Source organism: Sinocyclocheilus rhinocerous, unplaced genomic scaffold (assembly GCF_001515625.1).
Source record: "Sinocyclocheilus rhinocerous isolate Xijiao unplaced genomic scaffold, SAMN03320098_v1.1 scaffold4913, whole genome shotgun sequence".
NCBI classification, from domain to species: Eukaryota; Metazoa; Chordata; class Actinopteri; order Cypriniformes; family Cyprinidae; genus Sinocyclocheilus; species Sinocyclocheilus rhinocerous.
In genome coordinates this window covers 78,762-101,280 of record NW_015640917.1, presented here as the reverse complement: position 1 = coordinate 101,280, position 22,519 = coordinate 78,762, and the positions used below count along the sequence as shown (strand labels likewise).

The window sequence follows — 22,519 nt, the reverse complement described above, 5'->3', positions numbered from 1 at the left end:
GTCTAATAAAACGCACAACATATTAAAGGGTCTTTGGTGTGTCCATGTTTTCTACAAAACAAAACTGGAAATCGAGGGGTTATGACGTCATTGTCAGGCGACACAATGACACTATAGACACGGTCCGTGTCACTAGTTCAAATTGCTTATTTCTCTGGATTTAAACATTCTTCAAAACATTTGGGATAATGTAAGTACACAAGTCAGCTAAATATATAACACTGTTCTAGTGGTTTTTGGATATTTTAATATAACAAATCTTACATATTGTGCCTTTAAACACAAATAAACTGTGCTCATATTTTGATAAGTAGTCGAAGCTGGTGTAATTTTCTCCCCTCCCTTAATCACTATTGGATACGATTCGTGAGTGACCTCCTAACTATCCAATCACAATTGTTTTTGCGCAACTCCCACTAGCCAATCCTGGCACAGAAGGCGGGACTTGTCACAATACTGCCGAGAAAAAAAGATTCCTCCCTCTAAACTTTACTGCTGTAATCTAACAGTATTCGTCGAGGCAGGCGCCTGGAGTCGAGCAGTTCGCCGAGATCCGCGTCTCTCACTCCGCTGAGGCCATGAAGAGAAGGCTTCAGAAAAAATACATCATCTTAATTCTAGGATATTCCGTGGCGCTGCTTTTAATTCCCTACGTACTAGATTACCGGAGCAAATCGTCCTACATTAAAGATGGATATCAGCAACAAAAGTGTCCCGATCTGGAGAGCACCATCGCCCTGTGGAGTAGCACCAGGACGGGCAACTCAACGGAGGTGGAGGACTATGGCAACAGGAGTCAGTCCAGAACGCACATATACCTCCACGCAACCTGGAGGACAGGCTCTTCTTTTTTAGGGGAATTATTTAATCAGCATCCCGATGTGTTTTATTTATACGAGCCCATGTGGAATATGTGGCAGGCGCTTTATCCGGGAGATGCGGGCAGTTTACAAGGAGCAGTGAGAGACATGATGAACTCCCTGTTTAGATGTGATTTCTCCGTTTTAAAACTCTACGCAGGCTCGTCCAACGTAACCACCTCTTTTATATTCGGCTGGAAAACAAACAAGGTCATTTGCTCCGAGCCTCTCTGCAAAGCGTATAAGAAACACGAAATTGGTTTAGTTCAAGGAGACGTGTGTAGCAAATGCCGGTCCAGAGACCTCAAAGAGCTGGAGAAAGAGTGCAAAAAGTACCCGGTGATGGTCATCAAAGACGTGCGGGTTTTAGATTTGGCGGTTCTGGTTCCCCTCGTGCGAGATCCCGCCATCAACCTCCAGATAGTCCAGTTGTTTCGCGACCCCCGGGCCGTGCATAATTCTCGGATGAAGTCTAAGCTAGCGTTGGTAAAGGAGAGCATACAGGTGCTGAGGAGCAAGAAGCAGAGCGACAAATACAAGCGCCTTCTGGTGCCTAGCAACAGGGTCCATCGGGCAGAGAACTACGTCTCGAGCGCGATGGAGTTAATATGCGATAACTGGCTCAACGACATGTTGCTCGTAATGAACGCTCCAACGTGGGTGAAGAGAAACTATATGCGGCTGAAATACGAAAACCTGGTCCTCAGACCCGTGGACGAGCTCCAGAGGCTCTACCGTTTCTCCAACCTCACCCTTTCTCCGGCCATGGAGAAGTTTGCGGTGAACATGACCCACGGACGGGGCTATTCGTCGGATAAACCTTTCCTCATATCACCCAGAGATGCCAAAGAGGCTATTTACGCATGGAGGGAAAGGCTGAATGTGGAGCAGGTGAACCAGGTTGAAGCCTACTGCAGTGAGGTCATGAGACAGATGGGCTATCAGAAGATGAACATGGACAAGACCTAAAACCACCAAAACATGAGTTTATGGTATGTGTACGTTTCTGAATGTCCACAAGTGCGACAGGATGTCACCTATACATAGGTTTGGTGCCAGAACTTAGTGTAATAACAGCATTATTGGGCATCATGATGGACGTTATTGAGACTTCTAAACAAAGTATATCCCGTCACACTTTACATTAGCGTTACAGTATTATTACAGATGTACAGAGTGTGTAAAGGGATAGTTCACCCAAAATGGAAACACTGTCATCATTTCCTCGCCCCAGGTTGTTCCAAACCTGTATGAGTTTCTTTCTTCTGTTGAGCACAAAAGATGATATTTCGAAGAATATTGGTAACCAAGTTGATGGTACTAATACTATGGAAGTCAATGGCGACCATAAACATTCTTCAAAATATCTTCTTTTGTGTTCAACAGAAGAAAGATAATCATACAGGTTTGGAACAACCTGAGAGTGAGTAAATGATGACAGTCTTTTCATTTTTGGGTGAACTAACTCCAACTGGCAAAGAAACCATGGCAAAACCCATAATAAATAACAGTACTGGTCAAAAGTTGAGGGTCATTAAGTTTATTATTAATTACTTTTATTCAAAAAGAAAGAATTAACTTAAAACTGACAGTAAATTCAATAATGTTACAAAATATTTATATTCCTAAACTTTGTTCATCAAAGATCCCTGAAAATATGTATTACAATATCCACAGAAATATTTAAGCAGCACAACTGTTTTTAACATAAGAATATTATTTATGAATTTTATAATTTGAATTTGAAAATTCAGCTTTGCCTTCACAGGAATAAATGTAATTTTAGAATATATATATATATACAATATATAATTTAAAATAACTATTTTCTATTATATATATATATATATAATAGAAAATAGTTATTTTAAATTGTAATAATAATTCACAATAATACTGTTTTTACTGAACTTTGATCAAATTAATGTAGCTTTGGTGAGCATAAGAGACTTATTTTAAAAAAAAACTTACCAAACCCAAACTTTTTAACTGTATCATGGTACTGCCACTGTACATTTTTATAAGGTAACTGAATTAGTGACATAACTATTATACAGCAACATAACTATTACATAAGTACAGAATTAATACTCAAGCATGTACATGTGTTATTATTTCGCAAATGTGATTTTAAATTTAAAGGAAAAGTACAATGAAATGTGGGCATAGAATTACAGTACCTTTTTTAAACACACCATCTATAGTATATTTTTAAGGGAATTGCCCTTTATTTAACATGATTCCTGTTGTAATTGAATGATATTTACATGTAATAGGTGTAACAGGGTCACTGCGTGCTGTACTTCTCTTTATCAGGTCAAACAGATGTGTGCAAATGCAAAACAGGGCATCCATGATAAGATGGGGCATATTTTCTGCTGCTTTAGATTTGTGCAGAGTAGAAATTTGTTAGGTGGGTTAGTTTTACATTCATCTAGTTAGCATGACGCCTCCATCTGTTACATGAGAAGAGTGTCAGTCTGAGATTGACTATGCAACACTGCAACTAGTAAATTGATTTTATTGGCAGTGTGCCGTTATGCATTATATGTGAATGCCACGCACAAACACTGAGTGACTGACAGCCTTATAACAAGACTTGAAGCACAATTTCTGGTGTGAAAGTGAAAGTGAAGTGACATGTGGCCAAGTATGGTGACCCATACTCGGAATTAGTGCTCTGCATTTAACCCATCCAAAGTGCACACACACAGCAGTGAACACTGCTGGTCACACACCGTGACACACACCGTGAACACACACCCGGAGCAGTGGGCAGCCATTTTTTCCTGCGGCGCCCGAGGAGCAGTTGGGGGTTCGGTGCCTTGCTCAAGGGCACCTCAGTCGTGGTATTGAAGGTGGGAGAGAGCGCTGTACTCCCCCCACCTACAATCCCTGCCGGTACGAGACTCGAACCCGCAACCTTTTTTTTGGGTTACGAGTCCGACTCTCTAACCATTAGGCCACGACTTCCCCTGGTCTGATCTATATAATGATGCATATAATCTGTCTTTACAGGACCAAGTTTGATTTTATAATGCTCAACAACCCCTTGCGAAGCGAAAACGTGATCTTTTATAAAGTTATTGATTTCAGTCGGGTTCTTGTTTAGCTAAAAACATCGATTCACATGCATAATTTTATTATTTTTACCATTGGGAACCCTTTACAAGGTTCAGTTTATTAACACTAGGTAATGCATAATATATCATAAACAAACAAAAGGTTTTACCTAGATTAATGATCATTTATGTTGTTAATTAATGTTTGTATATGTAGAAATGTTAACCAAGAGAAATGCTGTAAATATAGTGTTTGTTATGTTAGCTATTTTTACGAACTAATGTTAACATACAGGACCTTGGATTAAAGTGTACCATTTCAGTCAGTAATTGTTGTAAAAACATTGGTGTGCAGAATCAGTGCACTATTTTCAGCATTTACTGATCATGAACATTAAAAAGAGACAATAGAAGAGTCGAGTTGAGCCGGGGTCATTGAGCCAGTGTGAAACCGATGCTGCCAGTGAAGTCATGGGGTTAATACTGTCCTCTTGAACTCTGGAAAGTGAAAGTTATATGGTGACTTAATTTTGTCATTTCCAAGCAGACCCGGGTCAGCAAAATTACCAGTTTTATTTTTACTGTAGCCGATACAGTGGTTGAAAATGCTGTAAATCAAGCCAGCACAACATAACATAAATATCCTCTCAGCACTGTGACCGGTAAAAATATCCGACAGCAGAATCAGAATGAGCTTTATTGCCAGGTATGTTTACACATACGAGCTGTAGGTCGGTATAAGATGAACCAAACAGTGATCAGAGAGTCCTAAAGCTGCTCGTGGAACAGAGTGATATGCATTCTTTATTGTGGTGTAACAGTGATCCAATATATTACTGTCTCTGGTGGGACATGTGATGTGCTGTCTGTATTTTGGCAGTTCACGGGAGAGATTTGCTTTATTAAAGTCCCCGAGAATGATTAAAACAGAGTCCGGGTGTTGTTGTTCTGTGTCTGTGATCAGATCAGCGAGTTTCTGACAGTACGTGTCAAATCAATTAGCCATCATGCTCGAGTCTGATTTCATGGTGAGGCATGTAAACGGTGCTGTATAACAGAGCGATGGATCATGATACAGGCTTCTTTGTTATCACTATCAGAGTCATGTGATGAGGGGGGCTGGTGTGACCTAACGGACCGACCACACGTGATGGAAACAGGCTGAAATAGGGACTGCTTTGTGCTGGTTAGTCCCTGGAGGGACCAGTGCTCCCTGAGCTGAGCCTGTCACCAGCTCAATCTGTGAGGGCTGTGCCATGACTAAACCTAGACATGTTGGCACCAGACGTACACGGCTGACAAGTACAGACCTCTAAGTGTCCCCCAGTACCAGATGAGACAACCTCCAAGACCTAGAGCCCATCACAACCTTATTTAAAAAAATGCTTGGGTGTCACAACAACAAAAAGCTAGTAATACATTTGCCATTAATCTCATATTTAATTATATAAATATCAGATTAATTGTTTATCATTTTTGAACTTTTATTATTATTGATGTAATGTAAAAAAAATCTATAATAATGATCTTCAGAGTTAAAACAAAAAGAAAAACGAATAATATATTAATAATCTAATATTAAATAATTTTTTTTATTTATATACACATATTATAACTTATAAATTCTAAATGTGTGTGTCTTCGGAGGGTTAATAAGAACTCCAAAAGACCACAAAAACCCATTAATATATTAATTTTATACATTTAGTAATAATTGTAATACATTTAAATTATTATATATGAATATAGCTATTATTATACTAATTAATATTCTAATTATCAAAAAAGACTTTTTTGGGGAGGGGGGTAAAATTATATATATAATATATAAAAAATTATATAAAATGATATAATCAATCTAATGTAAATGCATAATAATTATATTTTAACATTATTATTACCATTATATTAATGTAATAATGTAATTAAAATATACTACTGCTAATAATAATAACAACAAATTGTCTTGGAGGGTTAATAAAAATACCAAAAGAAACAACAAAACATTATTACTCTTATATATATTATATTAGATTACTATTATATTTTAAATACATTTATAATAATTTAAATATTACTAATAACTATCAAACAAATTTTCACTTCCAGTATGAGTAGGCCTATATGAACGCATTGTTTCAATTTAAACCATCACGCTGAATATCTGTGACAAATACTAGCGGGACAGAAATTAGACTACTTTTACGACTGAACTTTGTTGACATTCTGTATAGAATCATTGTTTTCAGTAAACATCCCGATATAATAGTTATGTTCCCCTCTTTGCTGTAGAAGCCTGATGTGCTGGAGGAACAGGAGGACAGAGGGGGAACAGCCGGATATGAAGCTACACCAGAAGGTACGACACACCAGTGGAGCTGAGGAGCAACACCCCGAGATCTCCCTCACAGTGCCGTCATGGGGCGCTGAGTAGACGACAGAAGAGAGACACTTACAAACCCATCGACCTCAAATAATACTGACAAGAATCCTGTAAGAAAAAGACTAACAATAACAGAGAGGAAACACGTTCAGCAAGAGAGAATGAAACGGCTACCAAAGGCTCAGTCCCGGCTGTGTCCTGACAGCCAGATTTCATCCTCAATAATCCCTGCCCAATCCCCAGCAGCCCATAATCAGACACAAAAGGCAGAGTCTTTAAGTGCACTCGTGCTGTTGCACATGCACTAGGCCTGGAGACTGACATCCCATTCAATGTTCAGTTCGTTGGGAGGATTTCATAATGAAAATATTCCTAGGCATTCCTGTATTCATCAACAACGAATGAAAAGAGGATTATGCATCAAGGACACTCCAGTTTCTGTGGTACCACCCCCCAAAAAAATGAATGCAGAACTTATCTGAGGCACAAAGTGCAATTCAATGAACTGAAGATCAAGAGGATGGAGATGGAGAAAGAATTTTCCCCAAAGGAAATTCAGATTTCTCTCCCCTAACTCGCAACACTCCCGCTGGTGTGAAATTTCCCAGTTCCCCCTGGACATCACCTGCTTGTTCTTTTTGTATGAAGTCTGCACTGAGCTGTTAGGCTGTGCAGAATGTTGTGTTCATTTGTGTATGAAGAGGATAGGATTGCAATTTGAATAGTTAAATGGCCGGAACATCTCATCTAAAACTAAAACACACAATCATTCTTTATGGATACAGGTGTTTTGTGCTCTAGGAGAAATGCTAGATGATTATCATTTTGTTAAAGGGGACATCAGATGCCCATTTTTCACAAGTTGGTATGATTCTTTAGGGTCTTTATGAACTGTCTGCAACATACTTTGTCAAAAACAGCTACACCTAACCGTTTCGGTGCATGTCTCTTTAAAGGGGTAGTTCACCCAAAAATGCAAATTCTGTCATTAATTACTCACCCTCGTGTTTGATGACGTCATTACGCCGGATCTGGGTCAGCGCCGCCACACACATGGTACTGTCGTGAACGCGCGTCCACAAGTGACACAGTAGAGACGAAAATGTGGAATAAAGTCGTTATTTTTGTTTTCTTTGCGCAAAAAAGTATTCTCGTAGTTTCGTAACTTTACAGTTGAACCACTGATGTCACACGGAATGGACTACTTTGTTGAACCTTGGTACTTTTCTGGACCCTGAATGTGGTAGTTACCTTGCTGTCTATGGGAGGGTCAGAGAGCCCTCAGATTTCATCCAAAATATCTTAAATTGTGTTCCGAAGATGAACGTAGGTCTTACGGGTTTCAAACAACACGAGGGTGAGTAATTAATGACAGAATTTTTATTTTTGGGTGAACTACCCCTTTAAATGCTAATGAGCTCTGTTCATCCCGCCCCTCTCTTCCGTGGAAAAGGAAAGGTGATTCTCAAATAATCACAAATATAAAGTGTGGGACTTACTTCTGCTTGAGGTGCAGCTGGATTATGAACAGTGGGTACTGGTCCATCCTTGAGTTTTAACGTTTTAGCAAAACCTGCCTTGAAATGTCCCTCATTCAGAAAGCAGTCTGGAGTAAAATGATTTGCACAGACATAAATGAATTTAGGTGTATTCATTGGCGTGTTACCATTAAAAAAATAATAATAATCCACTGCGTCCTCAGCGGCTCTGATGTCAGGAGAAAATGATCTCTTATGTTCACTTTTACATCCAACTACAAAACACCTGCATTGCTTTCGAGTCTTTGTTTTTCACTACAGCTGCTCAAGCGTGGAGAAAAGGGTGGACAGCGTACAACTGGCTGAGGGCGGAGATATGCTAATAATACAGGACAATCCGTCAGCGGTCATGGGCGGGGCTTGTACAATATGACGTCATATTGCTCAGAAAATCAAAACTCTTGATTATTGAGATTGTTTAGGTTTTTTGGGGATTAAAAAAGTAGTGAATGGATTTTATCATTGTAGGGTGGTTGTGTCCACACACTGCTAAGACTCGTGCAAACACCATGTAAAAGTGAATTTTGCATCAGATGTCCCCTTTAACATTGTTTTGTCATTTTAAACATTTACACTAAAGTTATGTGAACCATCAGAATTAATAAATGAACAAATCTGTTATTTATTAATAAAACTTGTACATACATTTTTGTTGTAAACACTAGTTTTCTTGTTTTATTCTTCTTCTTATTTAATGACATATAAAATAAATCAAATACCTTATTTAGGTATTGCTACTGTAGCCCGCTTTGATACATTGGCTATTTAATTTTTTTTTTTATAAATGTACAATTGTTAAACTACAATCCATACCACAGTTTTGTCACAATATTTGGCAGGCTGTGTATACTTTATGTATAATAATAAGAATTATTATACATAATAATATGGATTCAAATGGGAAAACTGAGCATTTTGGTGTTTCATACATCACAGACAAAAATGTCAGATTGATAATGGATTTTGTTGTTTGTTTATATACTGACATGCAGAACAGCAAGTAAAATATGAATGCTACAGGAGGGAGTTACATATCCTGAAGGTACACACAAGTCCACAATAGTAAGGTCAGGGATCTGACATGTTAGAAGAGTCATTCAGAGTGACTTCATAGCCGGATTACATGTGAATTCAGTCTTTTGCTACAGCCGGTTTACGGTTCTGCACCTCAAACCACGATTGCCACGAAGCCCATGAGGCTCATTTGCTAGCCGAAACTCCACATGAATAGTGCAAATCTCCTTAATTCACATTTAGGTTCTGGTCAGATGTTGCACTGGATTCCGTTGAAGTGATATGTTTCCTCAAACAACTCAAAAAGCTCTGTTAGAAGGAAACAGACAGGCGCAAGTGCAGACAATTGCAAAGGTTACTGAATGGAAGGAGTGCAAAGTTAGTTTACGGTGTTGAATATAAATCAGAATGAGTGATGACTTATTTCAAACATCTGCAAGTTAGTTATTAACTAAACTCCTGGACTTTAGTCTTGCATTCATTAACATTCACTTCTAGACAGGAAGGAATGCGTATTGGCGGTTACTGGTACTAGGCCATCCGTTTACTGTTTGAACAGATAAACAGCCGGGTCAACATCATGCCGAACACTTCAGATTCCTGATTTCGGAATTGCCGACTGCCACATAGCAGCAACTCATACATAATGCAAAGATCCACCTTCAAGAACATTCTAATGTAAAGAGGCGCAAAAGGAATGCCACAAACGCAAATTGTTTGATGCAGATATGAATACTCCTTGATGATTACATCATTCTGCATCTCAAATTCTGGCTGCGAGTGTGCAAGTGGTTAATATGTTAATATAATAAAGCAATACATGCAAGGACTGCATGGCTCATACACTTGTTGCATCTAGCGGTTTAAAAGAGAGAAAAAGAAAACATGGCTGTGCAGATCAACATTCATATTTACAATGACCGGCACGTCAACTTGGCATTTGTACAACCAAGATATTGCAGGAAGTGTAAACTCCAACTCACTAGAGTTAAGTACTACAAGGTTCCCGTATGCAGTCATGAGATTAGCATGCACTCATGTCCATGTTGCCATTGTGTTTGTGAGCTTTCAGGAACACCACTGCCATGAAATATTTACAAACATTATGAGCTGCTCACTCATTTGCCTGATGGGCAAGATGAACATTTAAATGCAAATGATTAACCTAATACTGGCTGTTCAAACAAAAACTGGCTCAGTCATATTTCTAGTTTGTACAAAGCTAAAATGTTAATATGCGGCGGGCAGATTGTGTGTGAGATCATATGAATTTGAATGTTAAGGGCAGCAGAGACCGTTCGGCGTGAATCCCTCATCATAAATAAGGACATTCAATGTCCAAAGCTGTTTGATATGCATTCTTAATAGCAGTTTTATATATTTTTTTCCTCCTACAAATCACATTTTCATGGGCAGACACAGAATCAGAGTCTGCCACAGCATCAATTATGTTGCCTCCGTTCTCTGAATACATCAGAGCACAAACCCTCCTGCTCTCCATCTTTCTTTTCCCTAAAGTTTTCAGACCCCCTGCATGACATCTTTGGAGGGGTCATGGGTGTTCTGATGGATCAATGTGCAAGAAAAGTGGAGGTATGGAGCGCAGGGAGACGTGATTTAAGGTTTGGGAGGCAGGGTCAAGCGTGGTCCTCCATGGGGAAAACAAGGCGTGTGCCTCGGCTCAAGAGCTCATGTTCACGCGTGTCCAGTTCTCGCTCCAGAGCATCCTCCGATGTGCTGTCGCTGCGTTTGCTGTTCACACCCCAGCTTCCGCCAGATCCTTCGGGCCCGGAGGAGGACGAGGCCCCATTGGCTGTGATGGCTGTGTCGCCATAGGTCAGCGTCAGATCTCCTTCGTTCAGGATGAGGTCTGAGTCATTGTCTTGCAGCGGCTCATGGTTCTGCGGAGCACAGTGACAAGTCGGACATGAAGGGGGACATCAAGTCGGACACACACACACACGCACTATTCATGCTCAGCACAAAGGTTCATGAGGGACACTGTGGAGTCACAAAAAGACAGGATAAAAAGAGAAAGACACTTAGATGTCCTTATGCAAGAGAAAAATCACTTACCTGTGTGTAATGCAGCCTTCAAGTGCAGTTGGGAATATCATAGTTAAAAATTATGTGACACTTTATACCAACAAAGTCTCAATATTCATAAATTAAATCAATATTCTCAGTATATATATTCAATATTCTAGAACAGGCATGCACATGGTAGTAAATACTTTTGCCAAGTTATTTCAATGCCAGTAGTGTATTTTAACAAAATTTATTTGTTTTAGACTACAGCACTGATTAATTCTGACAAACCTTAAGGTTGCAACATGCTGAATTAGCGGTCTAGAAAAAAAGACGCAACAGTATTTCCGGGATAAACATTTAAGAAAATTAAATTAAATTGTAAACAAAAAGGGGGAAAAAAAAAGAAAAATGTTTCAGATGTGTAACAAAAAAAAAAGAGAGAAAAAAGAAAAATGTCTTGATTCAAAACTGAAAAGGTCTTGACATTAAAGAAAAAAAAATGTATTGAAATTTTAAAAAAGAATATGTCTTTATTTGAAAGATCTTGAGATTTAAAAAAGAAAAAAGAAAAAAAGCGTGGTAACCATGGTAAAAGCGAAAATAAATGAAGATGAATTGGCTTATGAAGTTTAATTTTTGAAAAATAATGCACACCCTTTAAGTCTTGGCTGCATTACCACCTTGGGGTGTGAATTAATTTTCATCAATTCCATCATAAATTATTCCTAGCTTAAAAAGTTGAGCTTATGATCAACTAATGTAAAGTAATCTAATGACTCACATGTTGCTGTTGGCTTCATTATTTATTTAGAAGACATTGTGCATAAATTATATAGGTTGTTTAAAGAGGTCATATGACGTTGTTAAAAATAACATTATTTGGTGTATTTGGTGTAATGCAATGTGTTTATGCGGTTTAAGGTTCAAAAAACACATTATTTTCCACATACTGTACATTATTTTTGCTCCTCTATGCCCCGCCTTTCTGAAATGCGTCGATTTTTACAAAGCTCATCGGTCTGAAAAGCGAGGTGTGCGCTGATTGGCCAGCTATCCAGTGCATTGTGATTGGCCGAATTCCTCAAGCGTGTGACGTAAGTGTTACGCCCCTTACCATATTGTGATGCCGTGTCCTGGCGCGATGAGACAACACCAATAAAACCACGTGTTCATGAGGATTAGGCTAATCATCCCATATAGAAAACATCACAAGTTAAATTAATCATGTTTATAAAGATAAACATGGGTTTATTATAGCCCACTTACAATTTACATTTCAGAGATCATTACAAATAAATTATTAAATGCTAAAACTGAATACATTTAAATGAACAAACTTGGCGTTGCATTTGCAGCCATGTGAAAACAGGGGGTGCTGCAGCCCCCTCAGCACCCCTACTTCCCGCGTCCCTGGGAAAAATTGAAAATCGCATCATATGACCCCTTTAAAAATGACAAACATATTTACTTGTTCTTTTTCACAGAAAAAAAAGAGCTTTTGTCATCATTCAATGTGTATTTTATTTGTTTAGACTTATATTATCATATTTTGTTTCCGGATTAAATGTGTCATCGCAATAACGATCAACTCAAATTTAGGAGCTTCCCAGGTGGATTTGAAGGCAACATAAGCAATGACTGAAAAACAGCAAATTCACACAACTCTATTCACATGATGCAGATGTTACAAACATTCTGTAACAGACCATCTCCCACATTTTAAAAGCTTGCCATTCCCAGATCACTGGGTTTAGTGGTACTTCATAGAATCACTGGGTGCTATTGAAGGGGGTTGTCACTGAAGCACGATTACACTGTGTGCCAACAGATCAAACAAACTGTTAACCAACAGTTAGCTTCACGTATAGCTGCTGTTAGATTCCTTTGAGAAGGATCTAAATAATCCCCGTTCCATGTTAATGGTTTGAGGTGGTGTGATTTAGTCTCTCAAATGCTCTAGGCTCTAAACCTGTACTCTTTATTGCTAAAATGAATCATGTTTATAAAGATAAACATGGGTTTATTATAGCCCACTTACAATTTACATTTCAGAGATCATTACAAATAAATTATTAAATGCTAAAACTGAATACATTTAAATGAACAAACTTGGCGTTGCATTTGCAGCCATGTGAAAACAGGGGGTGCTGCAGCCCCCTCAGCACCCCTACTTCCCGCGTCCCTGGGAAAAATTGAAAATCGCATCATATGACCCCTTTAAAAATGACAAACATATTTACTTGTTCTTTTTCACAGAAAAAAAAGAGCTTTTGTCATCATTCAATGTGTATTTTATTTGTTTAGACTTATATTATCATATTTTGTTTCCGGATTAAATGTGTCATCGCAATAACGATCAACTCAAATTTAGGAGCTTCCCAGGTGGATTTGAAGGCAACATAAGCAATGACTGAAAAACAGCAAATTCACACAACTCTATTCACATGATGCAGATGTTACAAACATTCTGTAACAGACCATCTCCCACATTTTAAAAGCTTGCCATTCCCAGATCACTGGGTTTAGTGGTACTTCATAGAATCACTGGGTGCTATTGAAGGGGGTTGTCACTGAAGCACGATTACACTGTGTGCCAACAGATCAAACAAACTGTTAACCAACAGTTAGCTTCACGTATAGCTGCTGTTAGATTCCTTTGAGAAGGATCTAAATAATCCCCGTTCCATGTTAATGGTTTGAGGTGGTGTGATTTAGCCTAGAGCATTTCTCTCAAATGCTCTAGGCTCTAAACCTGTACTCTTTATTGTATGGCTCTCGGGGATGATTCATTCTGATTGGTCAATAGATGCATTTTGCGAACAAATATTTTTTTTTTTGTATAATGACCATTAAACTGGATAATTAAGTCCCAGGCAACGCTTTCCTGAAAGAAAAAGACTTTGTGGTATCTTTCTCCTAAACAATTTCAACTCAAATCAATATGGCTTGCCTTTTTATTTATTTGCCAAGAAGCCATGTAATGAGAGGAATACTGTAGTTATATCAGTCATTATAGCAAAGCAATCTCTTTTAATATTTTGCAAGAACCCACAGCTAACAGCATGTATATTACAGGGTTTCTGCAGGTTTTATGAAGGTAAATTTAAGACTTTTTAAGACCAAGTAAAGAGAAATCAAGAAATAAATTGAAAGGAACACAAAACATCAATATGGTCTCTAAATGTAAATGGCTTGTATTTCAAAGTTTGAAAATACCAAAAGTTGATTTTGAGTACAAATGTCTAAAGATTCTTAAATCAACATACATTTACTTTTATTAGACATCAATCAAAATGAAGAAAAAAAAAGACTTCATATCTTCAATTTGCATCTGTATCTTGATTTAAGGATATTTATATTGGAACATTTCATGCCTGACTTTATGAATGTAAGACCTTTTTAAGGCCTTAATTCGTGGAAGGGCAAATTAAGACTTTTTAAGACACGCAGGAACCCTACATTAATATGACCAGTTATTTTGTGTATTTTTGCTTTGCCACTGAAAACAATTCCATAAGAAGCCAAATCAAAACAGTAAAAATCACTCTTGGAAACAATGCTTGTCCAATCAAAATACAGGACCGGAACTACAATAAGTGTTGCATATTTTGCATCAATGTCTGGCTAACTGTACATTATCCCATAATTAACCTCCATAAATGAACCATTATCACTAAGAGAACTATTCTGCCTAAGTGCTCTTCAAAATAAGTAGGAACTACAAACAAGTTCAACACAAAAGACCTTTAAACAATGAGGAAATTGCAAGAATGAAAAAGGCTGTACAATACAATACAACACAATACAAAATTGATTTTACCAGAGGAACTAAATAACAGCAAAATTAAATTAAATGCTAAAAAATTAGGAATACGTTAAGACAATAAATATACAAATTTAGTTTTTTTTTTTTTTCAGATTTAATGAGCAAGCGACTAATAAAACTAAGTGAATATGGAAATGAAACCTAAAAGTAGATTGCAGAACAGAGAGGGAGAGCTGGGGTGAAATAAAAAGATGAAAAGCAAAACAAGAAAATGCAATTCAAAGAAAAAAGCTAGAGACAGTGAACTCAGATATACATGACAGGTTTAAAGAGGGCCTAGAGAGAAAGATCAAGACAGGAAAAGAGGAATTGAAATATATGCAGACAGACAAACTGGGGTATTTAGATGAACTGACCCAGTTTAAAAGGATGTATGAAACAAACATCATGACTCACATTCTGAGGTAAGAACTATTTTCATTATAGGTCTGCAAACACTCTGGTTTTCACACCATTCCATCCTCTGCGGCTATGAGGGGCATAATTGTGTTACATGGGAGAACGGTGGGTCAAGCAGTTCTGCAGGACATTTAGCTCATTGTGACCCAACAGCACAATTTAAGCCTGTAAGACGTCTGTGAGCACAGCCAAGCAGCCTGAGCTACAGTATGAACGTTGTGATGAATAGGGGAATTTGCAGGAGTGAATGGGGCTGTGACCGCTGTGAATAACTGTGTTCTCCATGCTTGAGATACTGCAAAGCCTCTCAGGCTCACCATTATCAGAGTGGCATCATGAAAGGCTCTTTTGTGACAGGGCCTTCGGGTCTGTGTCCAGTCTAAAAGCCCCAGTGCTTTTGTGTGTCTGTCTGTCTTTCTCTCTTTTCTTTTCAAAACAGGGTTTCACAGAGCAGCAACAACAGTAGAAAGCAAGCTATGGAAACCAAAGCGTGCTGTTGAGGAACTCAGAAGCTACTTCCTTAGAAACATGGCGACCAAATATACTGGCAATAATGGGCCATTTTGAGAATATCAGCGTTGGGTTAATTCCAAAATGTATCAGTTTGGATCTACCTTGTCAACAGATAATGTATACGTTTTGTTTTTACGTATTTTGAATAAATAGAGTAAATTAAGGGTTTTATATATTAAAAATCAATTAAATTTGAAAAAGTAAACAAATACTTATATATTTTGTTCATTTTCATATTTACTTGATTTATTATTTTTTATATTTAAATAATAAAAATCGATTAAAATTTTGAAAAAGACTGAGTAAACACATATACATATTTCATAAATATAAAAATAATTGTTCGTCTGAATACTTTCCGTACCCACTGTATATATATATATATATAGTCCCAAATTTTATAGATTTTTATTTTTAATATATTTTGTAATCATTTTATTCTATATTGCTATATCTAGCAAACTGACTTATTTAATAACTGTGTGTGTGCATATGTGGTCTTACCTCATAGGCCTGGGGGCTGGTCAGACATCGAGCCAGAGGACCGCAGCAGGCCGGCAGAGTGGAGGTCAAAGGGGGACCACTATGGGTCAGGATAGGCTTCAAGTAACTGTACTTGTGTTAAGAGGAAAAGCTCTGCTGAAGTGTCAATGTCAGGCAGATGTGAACCAGAGATCTATACTGTCACATGAAGCCATGGAGCTACTGGACTATGGTTGATTGTAGAAAATTCTTACTACATTATTTAAGTTCAATTCCAAAAATAACTGAAAATATACAGATATGGTAAAGTCAACTTCTTGCAGTAGTAGCTTATAAAGTATTCACATTAGCTAATCATATCTTATAATTCTCTACCAATTCCTAAAATAGCACACTGGATTCATTTCATAGACCCAATTAGTTTTCATCGTACGCAAAAGAGCAGCTTGGACGATCTTTTTAGTAATCCACACAAATGAAAAAAAAAAACACTGTTTTGAACATAATGAGGGCAAGTAAATGATGAAAAATAGTTTTTTGGTCTAAACTAGTTAATTCATAACAGGCACAAATCAATAATGACTGCAAGACTTCCGACATTCATCCAAGTCATACATTTCAAAACAACCAACCAATTTAAACCATTCAAAAATAGCATTGCTTATAATGGAAGCTTCAAAGTTCAGCATGGCAGCGGCAAGCGCTCATCTCGGAACAGATATGATTGAGTCTCAGCCTCATAATCAGGAGTAAACAGATCATTATCCCCTTTAATAGTTCACTCAGAGTCCAGCGCACACAGATCTAAGCAGGACAGCTAGTACGCATTTGGCAGCAATACTGAGTTTTTTTTAATTTTTGACAGCCGGGGATAAAAACAGAGAAGGCGGCAGTAAAGGGTCGATGGCTTGAAACCAAGAACACCCCGTGATGGATTTGGAAGAGTATAATATCTTCGAGGGGGACCTGAACTGGTTGTCCCCTACAGAGTTAGAGAGAGGTTGCCAGGTATAGACTGAAAAAAATGCAGGATGTCCAATAGCATGGTCTGGCACCCAAAGAGAAATAAAGCAGGCGGCTGCCCAATCCAATAGCACTGGCCTTTTGGAAAGCACACAGACACACACACTTTAATTCACTCCCGAGGGCCTGTGAAAAAGGAAACGAATGTCGTTGGGTAGGTTGTTGTGAAAATCAGGCAACACACTTGTAAGCTCAAATGCATGGCTGTGAGCGAAGCTAGGATTCCTAATAAACATCTGTGAGTCACCACATGTGGAGCTGGCTAGTCCCAGCTGTGCAGGAAGCGGACTGAGAAGTGTGTGAGAAAATGTGTGTGTGCTACTTTCCCCTTTAAGCATTATTTCTAGCAACCGTGAGCTAAATAAAACCCCTTTCTTTGCTATTCTGTTCTTTCTTTGCTTTTCTGCTGTTCCTCTCACCACTTACGACAGTCTCACTGAAAGGTACAGTAATCTTCTCAGCACAAAATAATTGCAGTGGATGGGCCCTGCTGAAAGCTCAAGAATCATTGATTGCTTCATTCAGGACCTGAAGGCTTTGTGAAAATGGACTGCAGTCATTTCATTTGACTTTCCGTGCAAAGAATGTCTGTAATGACATTTCCAGCGACATTTCAACAGAGAGCTCAGACTGGAGCTTTTTTTGGAGAGGGAGTTGGGTAAGGAGGGTGAGGCTTGTCAGTTCGGGGGTTTAGAGGCTCAGTTAAGGCCTCAGAGGAACTCCAACACTGATCAAAAACCGCTACCCTATGAAATCTTGGAATTATTCATCCCTTCCTCACTCCGCATTTATATTCATCCAGATCCGCTTTAGCGAGTTTCATCAATATGTGTCTCTCTTTTGTCATTGTCTATGGTGTGGGAGCAGATGTTGTTCCCTAGCCATTTGCATGGAGCCAAAGTAATCTCACTGTCTAGGCTCACGGAAGAGCAGAGAAGAGAATAGTGAAAGAGAAGTAATGCTCAACCGTGCTTGAGTTCCTAATGACAAGACCACAAAAGCGTGGAAGTGTGTGTTGTTGTGAATGGCATGCTGAAAAGGATACTTGTGGTCAAAAGTATACCAGAGTCTAAAGAGCCAGGCACTCTCTTGCTTGGTCTTGCTCTGTCCTTCTGACTGGGCTCCATCCTGAGGAGAGAAAGAGGAAGCAAGTATGATTTGTATAATCTACAGCAGGGTTATGCAAACTTTTACACATATATATTATATACTGTAGCTTTAGCAAATATTGAATAATTAAGATAATTCAAAGCACAACTCATGTTAGTGGCAGACAAGTAAATAAATGACAAGATGTTAAAAATAAATCACTTTAGAAGTCAATATATTATTTTATGTTCATCATTGAGCATCACTCTATCAGTAGCGTACAGCAAACAACAATCCATGTTGCAATCGAGTTTGGCAATCTGTTTTTAATTTCGAGTTTGTCAAAACCTGATTCTTTAAATGTTAGTTCAAGTCAACCTTTTTGTTAATAAAGGCTTAAAAGTGCACTGTGTATTTCTTCTTTTTTTTTTTCAAAAAAATATTCATTATATTATATTATTTGAAATGTGACGTGTGTACACATAATACCAGACCATATGGAGAAATGGCCTGCGAACTTTTGAATGGGTGGAATGGAACCTGATACTAAACCGTTTATAATAAATACACACTCAAAATTCATCCATATTTATCCCTTAGGTCTTGCTCTGTTCTTCCAACGGCCAGTACATTTATCCCAGTTCATCTAATCTCACACGAGTTCAGCTTCAACTTCAGCGTCATTGCATTTAAAGAGATTACAGATTAACGCCATCACAAACAAGCTCACAGTAACACTATAACGCAACCTACCCTAAGCGAGACACATTTCTTTAGTGTTAATACTATAGTGAGGTCCACTGTTAATAAGATGTGTGGCAAAGACATAAAGTGTACTTCAACAAAAGTAAAACTGTACACATGTGATTTAGGCTTGTTATCATACCAAAAAAAAAAAAAAAAAAAAAACCCGGTAGTCAATACCAATACCAGTAAAACTGCACAATTTTGATATCAAGGCAATAAGTAATATGCTAGTGAATACACTACTTGAAAAAAAGGTTAAATATTAACATAAATATTAACAAATTGAATTAAAACAATGAAATATAATAATAAAGACAAATTTATCTTCTTTTCATACAATTTCTGCTTTATATTATTATCTATTTTTATTTACACTGCATGCACAGATTTTCATTTTAACAAAGGGTCTGGATTAGAAACATTCTTAAAAATAATATTCTTCTAAATTATTTTCTTCTAGTTTACTAGCTATATATTGTATAGTTTGCATACATGCAGTATACTGTAGTCCTCTTATTTTAATGTATTTTAAACTCATGAATTATTTTTTTAAAAATCACTGTAAATAATATTTTATAGTTACAATAGCCTCATACTTGTTTTACTTTCCAAAGGGTATTTAATGAATTTCCTGGGTACTTCCAAACATTAAGCATTAAAATACTAGTTACATAGACTATATATTGCTTCTACCATGTTTTACTTTTTTTATCTAGTATACTTATAACTATCAGATGCTTGTGTTCCAGATGAAATACGAAGGGTTGTCAAAAGGGAGAGAGAGCCAGAAAGGCCTTTTAGAGACCAGGCAGATCCTCTCACCCTCTAAGCCTGTTCTCTTCAGGTAATAAAGACTTCACAGAAACTCACTAATGTCTATTCAATAATTTACTATCTGACAGTAATGTTGAGTAATAATTTACAGTGGACAACAAATAGGTCCTCTCTCTTGAGTTTATTGTATTCTTAAAGGGATAGTTTGCCCAAAAATGAACATTTTGTCATAATTTAATCACCCTTATGTTGTTCCAAACCTGTATGAATGTCTTTCTTCTGATGAACACAAAAGAAGATATTTTGAAGAATGTGAGCAACCAAACAGTTGCAGGTAGCCACTGACTTCCATAGTATGGGGGGGAAAAATCCTATGAAAGTCAATGGCTACCTGTTTGGTTTGAAAGAATCTCATACAGGCTTGGAACAACTTGAGGGTGCGTAAATGATGACAGAATTTTCATTTTTGGGTGAAATGTCCCTTTAGGAAAACTTTTGTGAATCTGGCCCAGATTGTTTATTCCACCGGTTTACATTTATAAACCTACTGTGTTTACCGAGACGTGCGTTTGACCACTCATGGTCAGTCGTAAGCACAAGAACTCATCAAAGAGCATGTGAAAAAGCAACCATCTGTCAGTACTCAGAATTACTGATACTTCATAAAGGCTTCTATTGTCACATATTTATTATTTCAGCAACATATTTGTACCGAAGTACCAGTACTTTTGACATGCTTAGTGCTTCTATCATCAGTGCATGCAGTCTGTGCTATCTTCTAAATCCGTGCGTGCTTGTGCTTTTGCAGAATACTTTTGCATTGCCCTATAATGGAACTAGTTTAAACCATGATGAACAGAGGAGAAATGTCATTAGTTTCCAAGGTGTCCGTTACTAATTAGCTTTGCCATTCTAATTTCAGTAACAATTCATGATATAAAAAGCAACTTGTATCTCTGTATTGGTTCATGTATTCGCACTTCTGCAAAAACACACCCACGGGTTTCAACACAACATGATAACAGCTAAAGAGGAGTCAAGGTTGTTTAAATGGCTGTTTTTTTAAGGGGTCCAAGTTATCTTACGAAAGATCGCTCCACACATGACGTGCACCTTTTTTTTTTTTTGAGGCAAAAACCGGAAGAATGAATTTATGCGTGGTTTTTGGGCAGCTACACAAGGTCTCAAGTGCGAAAGGAACAGGATGATGTAGCAGCAGTTTAAAATTAGATCTCCGAAAGAAATGTGCATGATAATTGCCAGTGCAAAACCACCATACTAGGGCATTCCTGGGTGGTTTCTAAAGCATTGCAAAGTTCTTCCTTCAATGTAAGTCTATGGAACATTATAAGACGAATCACTTAAAAAGTACTAGCACAAGTCTCCTTTTTTGTACAGTTTGAAGCATCACTCATGTCTGCAGCAAAAATAGAATACTTGAAATATAATGATGGTAAAAGCTTAATTGGTGGGAGGACAGAAACATATTGAGACTTACTCCCTGAAGGACCTGGAAGCTGTCCCCACATGGCTGAAGATCCTGATCTGGGTCCACTCCAACTCTGAAAGAGAGAGAAACTGCACGTCAGTCTGCCTGTGTGCATCTGTGACATGAGCTTTTAACCCACGGTGCATATGCAGCCACATACGTACCGTGACCTTTTAGCAAAGCCCACAAACAGCAGCAGCATGAAGAAAAGATAAACAGGCGGAATGGACTCAAGCAGAGCTATATTGATCATGTTATGATATAATTTCACACAACATGCCTAACTGCAGCAAGGCAAGGTTTCCACTGAGAAGAAGTTACAGAAATAAATCATAAGGTCTACAGGCAATTCCACTCATTTGTTTTCTACAGTTGGCCACAGGCCTAAACATCTAGGACACTGAGTTTTTGACATCTTATTTAAATAAAACTACCACGAAATAGCATGTAAAATCATAATGATTTTCACAATACACAACAAGTGTTAATACACCATGACTGATTTTAGTTTTTACTTGCCTTTTTGTTTTGAGTTGATATTAGTATAAAATATTGACTGTTTTGGTTATAGTGTTATTATTTCTAACTAAGCTCAAATAAAATAATAAAGTTCAAATAAACCAAATTATAAATATAAGATGAAAAAACTTTAACATTTCTAAATTCGGTTTAAGCTGAAGTACTAAAATTACTAAAACTGATATAAAATAAATTAAAGCTAAAAATATTAAAAATACTAATAAAAAGACACAAACATAAAACTACTAAACCTAAATAAAAAAATAAAAATAAAAGCCGATTAAAAAATATTAATAAATACTATGATATTATTTATAATATTGGTTATTGGCCATAACATGATAATAATTATTGGCTTATCGGATTTGATATGATTTTAATATCAGTTCATCCCTAAAGTGTGTGGTTGTTCGCTTTATGACAAACAGTATTTTCCTGTGTAAATGAACCAGACATCTGTGGAGCAAGATCAGCCTCAAAAATAATAAGTTGACAAAAAATGCACAGCACACTTTACATTTACAAAATCCTATTTGTAAATTCAAAACACAATTCATAAATACACAAGTAAAAGCATAAATATTTCTCCAAATGCTCACACAAATGCATCTTAACTAAATAAATTTAAAATGTTTACACAAATGTGTATATATCAAGTTCTTGAATTAATTTCATCACACATTTATGAATGATGTTACATGTATTTATGGATCGTTGAATCTGCATTTGCAAATCGTCACACATGCGTGGACTGCTTTGAATTTGTGTG

General features: G+C 37.3%; 2 protein-coding genes across 5 annotated transcripts in view; one reads left to right on the top strand and one right to left on the bottom strand.

Moving 5' to 3' along the window:
• Window positions 1–467: 467 nt before the first annotated feature.
• LOC107753406 (carbohydrate sulfotransferase 7-like) lies at window positions 468–7,302 on the top strand. 2 transcript variants are annotated; one of them, XR_001641466.1, is made up of 3 exons: window positions 468–1,852; window positions 5,023–5,108; window positions 6,215–7,302. XR_001641466.1 is itself a non-coding variant. In XM_016569541.1 (2 exons), the coding sequence occupies exon 1, from the start codon at window positions 579–581 to the stop codon at window positions 1,827–1,829; it is 1,251 nt and encodes a 416-aa protein (XP_016425027.1). In that variant the 5' UTR covers window positions 468–578; the 3' UTR covers window positions 1,830–1,852; window positions 6,215–7,302. The 2 variants fall into 2 exon arrangements, 1 of the variants encoding a protein (XP_016425027.1); XM_016569541.1 differs by lacking the exon at window positions 5,023–5,108.
• A 2,943-nt stretch (window positions 7,303–10,245) lies between these two features.
• The window catches only part of LOC107753405 (sodium/hydrogen exchanger 7-like), a 46,023-nt gene continuing 33,749 nt past the window's right edge, over window positions 10,246–22,519 (bottom strand). For 2 of the 3 annotated variants that reach the window (XM_016569538.1, XM_016569539.1), the window contains 4 exons: window positions 21,241–21,304; window positions 18,178–18,260; window positions 16,131–16,236; window positions 10,246–10,758 (listed from right to left, as the gene is read on the bottom strand). In XM_016569538.1, the coding sequence (XP_016425024.1) occupies window positions 10,495–10,758; window positions 16,131–16,236; window positions 18,178–18,260; window positions 21,241–21,304 (517 nt within the window). In that variant the 3' untranslated portion in view covers window positions 10,246–10,494. Of the gene's footprint in view, window positions 10,759–10,785; window positions 10,859–16,130; window positions 16,237–18,177; window positions 18,261–21,240; window positions 21,305–22,519 lie in introns of those variants that run through there. The other variant, XM_016569540.1, reaches the window with a different exon arrangement.

Bases quoted from the DNA above. Each gene is read 5' to 3' on its own strand.
- LOC107753406 (XM_016569541.1), top strand. From the start codon at position 579: ATGAAGAGAAGGCTTCAGAAAAAATACATCATCTTAATTCTAGGATAT.